This window comes from Bos taurus, chromosome 15 (assembly GCF_002263795.3).
Source record: "Bos taurus isolate L1 Dominette 01449 registration number 42190680 breed Hereford chromosome 15, ARS-UCD2.0, whole genome shotgun sequence".
In the NCBI taxonomy this organism is placed as follows: domain Eukaryota; kingdom Metazoa; phylum Chordata; class Mammalia; order Artiodactyla; family Bovidae; genus Bos; species Bos taurus.
In genome coordinates this window covers 81278203-81287282 of record NC_037342.1, presented here as the reverse complement: position 1 = coordinate 81287282, position 9080 = coordinate 81278203, and the positions used below count along the sequence as shown (strand labels likewise).

Below are 9080 nucleotides of genomic sequence, written 5' to 3'. Positions count from 1 at the left end.
AGTCTTTTGTTCTATGTCTAGTTCTAACTGTTGCTTCTTGACCTGCATGCAGATTTCTCAGGAGGCAGGTCAGGTGTTCTGTTATTCCCAGCTCTTTCAGAATTTTCCACGGTTTATTCTGATCCACGCAGTCAAAGGCTTTGGCAGAGTCAATAAAGCAGAATTAGATGTTTTCTGGAACTCTCTTGCTTTTCCATGATCCAGCGGATGTTGGCAATTTGATCTCTGGTTCCTCTGCCTTTTATAAATCCAGCTTGAACATCTGGAAGTTTGTGGTTCACATACTGTTGAAGCCTTGCTTGGAGAATTTTGAGCATTGCTTTACTAGCATGTGAGATGAGGGTAATTGTGCGATAGTTTGAGCCTTCTTTGGCATTGCCTTTCTTTGGGATTGGAATGAAAACTGACCTTTTCCAGTCCTGTGGCTACTGCTGAGTTTTCCAAATTTGCTGGCATATTGAGTGCAGCACTTTCACAGCATCATCTTTTAGGATTTGAGATAGCTCAACTGGAATTCCATCACCTCCACTAGCTTTGTGCGTAGTGATGCTTTCTAAGGTCCACTTGACTTCACATTCCAGGATATCTGGCTCTAGGTAAGTGAGCACATCATCGTGGTTATCTGGGTCATGAAGATCTTTTTTGTACAGTTCTTCTGTGTATTCTTGTCATCTCTTCTTAATCTCTTCTGCTTCTGTTAGGTCCATACCATTTCTGTCCCTCACTGAGCCCATCTTTGCATGAAATATTCCATTGGTATCTCTAATTTTCTTGAAGAGATCTCTAGTCTTTCCCATTCTGTTGTTTTCCTCTATTTCTTTGCACTGATCACTGAGGAAGGCTTTTTCATCTCTCCTTGCTATTCTTTGGAACTCTGCATTCAGATGGGTATATCTTTCCTTTTCTCCTTTGCCTTTAGCTTCACTTCTTTCCTCAGCTATTTGTAACGCCTCCTCAGACAACCGTTTTGCCTTTTTGAATTTCTTTTTCTTGGGGATGGTCTTGATCCCTGTCTCCTGTACAATGTCATGAACCTCCTTGCATAGTTCTTCAGGCATTCTGTCTATCAGATCTAATCCCTTGAATCTATTTCTCATTCCACTGTATAATCATAAGGGATTTGATTTAAGTCATACTTGAATGGTCTATTGGTTTTCCCTACTTTCTTCAATTTAAGTCTGAATTTTGCAATAAGAAGTTCATGATCTGAGCCACAGTCAGTTCCCAGTCTTGTTTTTGCTGACTGTATAGAGCTTCTCCATCTTTGGCTGCAAAGAATATAATCAGTCTAATTTCAGTGTTGAGCATCTGGTGATGTCCATGTGCAGAGCCTTCTCTTGTGTGCAACCATCAACAGGAGAATGTTGGATCGCACCAAAAAAGATACCCCACGTCCAAGGGCAAAGGAGAAGCCCCAGAAAGATGGTAAGAGGGGCAAAATTGTGTTTTGAATCAAATCCCATAACCGCCAGAGCTGCTAGGAAGGTTCAAACAAACTTAGCCTGTACCAGGTCCCAGAGACCCCACAGAGACTGAGCCAGAAGTGTGTTTGAGTGTCTCCTGCAGAGGTCCGGGTCAGCAGTGGCCTGCCGCAGGGGCAGGGACTCTGGGTGCAGCAGACCTGGGTGTGCCACGAGCCCTCTTGGAGGAGGTCAGCATTAACCCACCACAGAGCCGCCAGAAGTCAGAGGAGGACAAATGCTGTCTGACATCACTTCCACGTGGCTTCTACAGGAGCCTTCTCCTCTGCTCCCCCGTTGGCCTGAGCCACTGCTTTTGTGCAGGTACCACACTGTCTTGCTCTGAGTGTGAATTGCTAATGGCTCCTAGGTGCAGTCTTCTCTGGGGTATTGCCCTCAAGTAAGGGATACACTTCTCCCAGAAATGCCAAGGGGCGGGGCAGGTGTCACATGCCCATCTCCTGGGGGCACCCCTCGGTCAGTGGATAGTTAATATGGCCTGCAGAAGGCCAAAACCCCTGCTAGAGGCAGAACTGAGCCCATGGTGTAGTTCATACTCTAGAGGTCCCTTGAGGATCAAGCCGAAGCTTGACTCCAACTGAAATGATATCATTGCATCCAGAGTTAATGAGGCAGCCTGCAGTAAATGGGCTTTACTCTGTGCAGAGTTTTGAGTGTGCAGAAAACACCCAGCCATCCCACTCCTATATTTTCTACTCCCTCAATGAAACACTGGCTGTAAAGTTCATGGCTCAACTCTTTTTTTAAGGAACCCAATCTAAGGCACGTCTCTTTCCAAAAGTACAGACAAAAGCTCTATGCTTAATAATGGAGCAACAGTAATATTTGTGTAATACATCAAAGCACTTCAGATCCTCCCAATATGTCACAAAGAGATGAAAGCAATAATTACCCTACTATTTTGCAAGTTCCCAAGGGGATGTTTGGACTTCCCTGGTGGCTCAAATGGTAAAGAATCTGCCTGCAATGCAGGAGAACAGGTCAGGAAGATCCCCTGGAGGAGGGAATGGCAACCTGTCCCAGCATTCCTGCCAGGAGAACTCTGTGGACAGAGGAGCCAGGCAGACTGCAGTCCATGGAGTCCCAAAGCATCAGACACAACTGAGCAATGTTGGGCGGGGGCCGGGGTGGATGTTTAATGGAATACTGTCATTACTGGCTTATTCTCCCTCTTTTTCTCTCTATTTTGTCCCAACAGCCACTGTACCCTCTAGACCATTCCAGGAGGCATTCACAACATAGCACACACACTCTCCTTGTTTCACTCAGTTGCGTCCACTTCTTTTGTGACCCCATGGACTGTAGCCCACCAGCTTTCTTTGTCCTTGGGGTGAAGAATGTTTAGCACACCTCGCCTCATTTCCTCCGGAATCAGTAAACATCCCTCCTAATAAAATTCGGAGCAGATGCTGTGCCTGAGATGAAACTTGACGTCAGGTTTAAGATTTAAGGACAGACGGATGTAGGATGGACGCAGTGTGTAAAACTTCACCCAGAGTTCTCAGAGTTGAGTTCTGCTCCTGCCACCACCACTGACGGGACAGCTGGACACAGGGCCAGTGGTGAGGAGGAACCAAGTTCAGTTCTCAAAGAAACTGCAGATGAGCTTTGAGACTAATGAGACTCAGGAGTTGCCACGAAATCCCACAAGATTTGTTTGCACGCTCTCTGATGTGGGAGATGAGATAATGAGCACCTTCAAAAGAGTTTCCCCTGACACAGCTGCCTTTCCCAGGGAGCCCCAGGGTGTCCCCAGGTGCGGAATCACGAGTCAGGGACCGTGTTCACACTCACTGCATCCTTCTACAAAACCATCCCCAGAAGTGTTTTAAAGAGCCTCTGGTTCGCTGAGTAAGAAGAAAACCTAAAATCTGTCAGCTCTATATGTCCATTTGCATAGTCTGAGCTGCTTCTTCAAAATTCTTAAATGACTTTTGATTAGTATGATTCCAAAATTAAGATGAATCCAACCAGATTATTCTACCGGTAAGTAAGACATCATCGAGACCTTGATAACATTGATAGGGTCCTGGCTCTGAACGAAGGTCCACACAGACTCAGGAAGGTGAAACTGAGCAGAGATTCTGGCCACATCTCAGAACTTGTCACCTAATGGGACCACGTCCAGACTGAGATTTCAGCTCTTACATGAAATACACAAAGAAGACTGGCTCTTTTTTTTTTTTCCCTTGAAAACCTACAGCTGCAATCTTTTCAGGCTTATGTGCATGTTAGTATGCAACATTTAGAAAACGTAGATAGTTTTCCCAGACGGGGTGGGGTATTATACTGCCTGGCTTAGACCAGAGAATTCACCATAAGGTACTGGATGTCCTGTAATTATGCTGTAGGTGGGATTACTCCTATGTACTGCAGCTTTGGCTGTGAAACACGGCAGACCTGAGTTAGAATCGGGACTTTTCAACTGGCTAGTCATGTGACTTTGAACAAGTTACTTAACTATTCAGAGCCTTAGTTCCCTCAAGGACAAAATAATACTTTTATCATAGGATCATTGTGAAGACTGTATGAGATAATGTATGTAGAATGTTTAATAACCTGGTTGGCACTCTTAGGAAGGGCACACAAGAAGAGAATAACAAAATCAGAAAAAAAAAAGATTTATTGAGACAATATGGATAAATCAAAAAGATATACTGTATGTGGAAAAAGACACAAAAAAGATCATGTTTGTAAACTACACTTAAAATAAGTATTTTTTAATATACACATATTTTTAAATATGTGTAAATATAAAAGAAATATACATAGGGGTATATATAGTTCACATATGCTAGAATGTATCCCTGTAGGGGATTGGGAAACAATTGAGGGTGGACAGAAGAATAATAAAATTATATGAAGGATCTCACCTTGCTCAATAATGATGGTTTACCAGGAACATGGGAATATGATTAATTTTGGATGCAAGACTTCATAATATGATGTTTAAGTGAAGACGCCCTGGAGAAGGAAATGACAACTCACTCCAGTGTTCCTCCCTGGGAAATCCTCTGGACAGAGGAGCCTGGTGGGCTGCAGTCCTTGGGGTCACAAAAGAGTCAGACACGACTTACTAAACAAGAAAAAAAACTATCAATCACCTGAAATAGTGTTGCGTAGTTTATATACTCAGTAAGTTGTAGCTAGAGTACACAGATGACATACTACACACATTAAGGAAATTCTTTCAAGAGCCTCATTTAGCCCACACATCTAGACATACAAATCATGGATTGTGAGAGCAAAGGAACTTTCATGATTATATCATTTAGCCCTGCCATTTTTCAGGACAGAAAGTAAAGCCCAAGGAGAGGAAGAGAACTTCTGAAGATTATTCAGCTGGTTAGCGTCTACTAGAGATGATAGCAGTGGATCCCGACAATACCAAGAGGGCTTCCCGAAGAGCACACTTCATCCTATGACCGGGCTGCTGGAGTGGGGTGCAGGGAACAGCTCAAGGAGGCTGTGTTTTCTGTGATAAGCCAGTGTCTCCCTCCCACTAGTGACCCCTGATCCCAGCTAGAGGACACCCCCAACCCAAGAATAACGTGGTAAAAATTAAAGTGGAGAAAAGTCTTTCAGTTATAATTTTTATTACAGTTGAGATATAATTGGTATATAATAGTGTGTAAGTTGTCCAATGTGCTGCCTTGATACACACATACTGCAATATGATCACCACCATAGTATATCTTCCACCATGTCCCATAACTGTCCTGTCTTTGTGGTGAGAACAGTCAAGAACTGGTCTTTAGCAACTTTGAAGTTTATAATACAATAGTTGGACGATAATCACTCTGCTGTGCGCTAGACCTTCAGAACTTATCTACTACTTGCTAGTTTGGACCCATACACAACATCTTTTAATACCATCTGACTAATGTATTATTGACCAGATGTTGAATTAGATAATAACTGGGTCATTTGCAGTGATGAGGATGTACCTAGAGTCTATCATACAGAGCGAAGTAAGTCACAAAGAGAAAAACTAATATATATGAATGCATGTATGTGTAATTTAGGAAAAGGATGCAGATGAACCTACTTCAGGGCAGGCATAGAGGCACAAACACAGAGAATGGACGTGCAGACACAGGAGGGAAGGGGAGGGTGGGATGGATGGACAGTGGCACAGACACACATGTGCCCCCACGTGTGACCTCGATGGCCAGCGGGAAGCAGCTACTGACTTACGGCTCAGGGCGCTCAGCTCGGTGCTCTGTGATGACCTAGAGAGGTGGAAGTGGGCTGGGGCGGCTCAAAAGGGATGCGACATACGTTACACATGTAGCTGACTCACCTTGGTGCACAGCAGAAACTAACTCAGCATTGTAAAGCAATTATAGTTCAGTGAAAGAAAAAAGAAAGAAGGAAAATAAGCTACAAGGATACAGTGTACGACATAGGGAGCACGGCCAGTATTTTATGATAACTATAAATGGAGCACAACTTTCAAAACTGCAAATCACTATATTGTACACCTATAACTTATGCAGCAACTGTACCTCAATTAAAAAGTAAAATTGCAGAGTAAAAAAAATATATATATTTATATATATATATATATATATGGGTAAATGAGGGCATAGTCCACATAAAGAGTAGATTTATCATCTTCCAACCTCTGAAATGCTTTCCTGACAAGAAGGGTTTAAAATCGTGTCTGGAAGGGGTGAAACTAAAGCCAAAGTGTGGAAGAAAAAGAGAGAGAATCTCGAACCAAAAAGAGAATGAGCAGGTAGAACTGTCCACAGATAGAAGCTCACAGGGCAACCAAACACACGGAAGGGTGTTCAGTAGAGGAGACTGCAGTGTCCAATGGGTACTAGAGCAGATGGAGCCTAGATTATTTCCAAATCTCAGAGTCTATGTGTCTCTTATCTTCACAGAAATTTCCAAATATAGCCCAGAGTTAATTTAAATTAGAAGCACCAGCTCATGGCTCAGCTCCCAAAATGCAGGATGTCCAAGAAGAGTCAGCCAGGTACAAGATTTCTCAAAAACAACCTCTGTACGTTTGCTCAGAAAGATAAACCTAACTTCAGTTCAGTTCAGTTCAGTTCAGTTCAGTTGCTCAGTCGTGTCCGACTCTTTGAGACCCCATGAATCGCAGCACACCAGGCCTCCCTGTCCATCATCAACTCCCGGAGTTCACTCAAACTCACGTCCATCGAGTCGGTGATGCCATCCAGCCACCTCATCCTCTGTCGTCCCCTTCTCCTCCTGCCCCCAATCCCTCCCAGCATCAGAGTCCTTTCCAATGAGTCAACCCTTCGCATGAGGTGGCCAAAGTACTGGAGTTTCAGCTTTAGCATCGTTTCTTCCAAAGAACACCCAGGGCTGATCTCCTTCAGAATGGACTGGTTGGATCTCCTTGCAGTCCAAGGGACTCTCAGGAGTCTTCTCCAACACCACAGTTCAAAAGCATCAATTCTTTGGCACTCAGCTTTCTTCACAGTCCAACTCTCACATCCGTACATGACCACAGGAAAAACCATAGCCTTGACTAGACGGATCTTTATTGGCAAAGTAATGTCTCTGCTTTTCAATATGCTATCTAGGTTGGTCATAACTTTCCTTCCAAGGAGTAAGCGTCTTTTAATTTCACGGTTGCAGTCACCATCTGCAGTGAGGAGAGAAAACATCTGTTCTTCAATTCTGAGATTTATTTTTTCCCATTTCATTCTCAACCTCAGATCTCCAGTCTATGTGGAATCCATGGCCAAGAATAATCTCACCATAGTAACTGAGTTCATCCTCATGGGCTTTCCTGACTATCCTGAGTTGGAGATCCCCCTCTTCATGGCGTTTCTGAGTTTCTATCTAGTCACACTTCTGGGCAACCTGGGCATGATCATTCTGATCCACGAGGATGTCCGGCTCCACACCCCAATGTACTTCTTCCTGAGCCACCTCTCCCTGCTGGACACCTGCTACACTTCGGTCATCACCCCTCAGGTCCTAGCCACCCTGGCCGCAGGCAGGACAGTCATCTCCTACGGCCAGTGTGCTGCCCAGTTCTTCTTCTTCACCATCTGTGCAGGCACGGAGTGTTTCCTGCTGTCAGTGATGGCCCTCGATCGCTACGTGGCTGTCAGCAGCCCGCTGCTCTACATTGTGACCATGCCTCCCAGGATCTGCTGGGCGCTGGTGCTCGGAGCCTACATCTGTGGGCTAACGGGGTCCATCCTGCGTACCTCGTGCACGTTTACCCTCTCCTTCTGTGACGACAATCAGATCAATTTCTTCTTCTGTGACCTCCCACCCCTGCTGAAGCTGGCCTGCAGTGACACAAAAGATGTGGAGATTGTCATTGTCTTTTTTGGCAACTTTGTGATTTTGGTCAACGCCTTGGTCATCCTGATCTCCTACCTGCTTATCATCAAGGCCGTTTTGAAGGTCAGCTCTTCAGAGGGCAGGGCTAAGGCTGTCTCCACGTGTGCCTCCCACCTCACTGCTGTGGCTCTGTTCTTCGGGACCCTTGCCTTCATGTATCTGCGGAGTGCTTCAGGCACATCCCTAGAGGAATACAAGGCAGTGTCTGTCTTCTACACTGTGGTCATCCCCATGCTGAACCCTCTCATCTATAGCCTGAGAAACACAGATGTGAAAGCAGCCTTTAGAAAGGTCGCTGGTAGGTTCCAGGTGTCCCAGAGCATGTAGATCTGGGTGAAAGGCTCTCTCGGTCCATTTTGTTCCCCATATCAACCTATCCTAACAGGCACCAGCAGTATATGCAACCTGCATCCTCAGAGAGACAGTAACTACACAGGCACACAAGAAAGACTGCAGATCAGCAGCAACATGGATGGACCTGGAGATTAGCATCCTCAGTGAGTTAAGTCAGAAAAAGAAAGACAAACACCATACTATATCACCTATTCAGTTCAGTTCAGTTGCTCAGTCGTGTCCAACTCTTTGCGACCCCATGGTCTGCAGCACACCAGGCTTCCCTGTCCTTCAGCAACTCCCAGAGCACATTCAAACTCAAGTCCGTTGAGTTGGTGATGCCATCCAGCCATCTCATCCTCTGTCATCCCCTTCTCCTCCCACCTTCAATCTTTCCCAACATCAGAGTCTTTTCAAGTGAGTCAGTTCTTTGCATCAGGTGGCCAAAGTATTGGAGTTTCAGCTTCATCATCAGTCCTTCCAATGAACACTCAGGACCAATCTCCTTTAGGATGGACTGGTTGGATCTCCTTGCAGTCCAAGACTCTCACAAGTCTTCTCCAACACCACAGTTAAAAAGCATCAATTCTTTGGTGCTCAGCTTTCTTTATAGTCCAACTCTCACATCCATACATGACTATTGAAAAACCATAGTTTTGATTAGATGGACTTCTGTTGGCAGAGTAATGTCTCTGCTTTTTAATATGCTGTCTAGTTTGGTCATAGCTTTTTTGCCAAGGAGCAAGCACCTTAATTTCATGGCTGCAGTCACCACCTGCAGTGACTTTGGAGCCCAAAAATATTAAGTCTCTCACTGTTTCCATCATTTCCCCATCTATTTGCCATGAAGTGATGGGACTGGATGCCATGATCTTTGTTTTCTGAATGCTGAGCTTTAAGCCAACTTTTTCACTCTCCTCTTTCACT

The 9080-nt window shown here is 44.7% G+C and overlaps 1 protein-coding gene across 1 annotated transcript; it reads left to right on the top strand.

Annotated features, from left to right (window-relative positions):
- The first annotated feature begins 7179 nt into the window (after positions 1-7179).
- On the top strand, positions 7180-8147 carry OR9I17 (olfactory receptor family 9 subfamily I member 17). The gene has a single exon (XM_002693765.6). The coding sequence runs from the start codon at positions 7203-7205 to the stop codon at positions 8145-8147; it is 945 nt and encodes a 314-aa protein (XP_002693811.1). The 5' UTR covers positions 7180-7202.
- The last annotated feature ends 933 nt before the right edge of the window (positions 8148-9080 follow it).

Bases quoted from the DNA above. Each gene is read 5' to 3' on its own strand.
- OR9I17 (XM_002693765.6), top strand. From the start codon at position 7,203: ATGGCCAAGAATAATCTCACCATAGTAACTGAGTTCATCCTCATGGGC.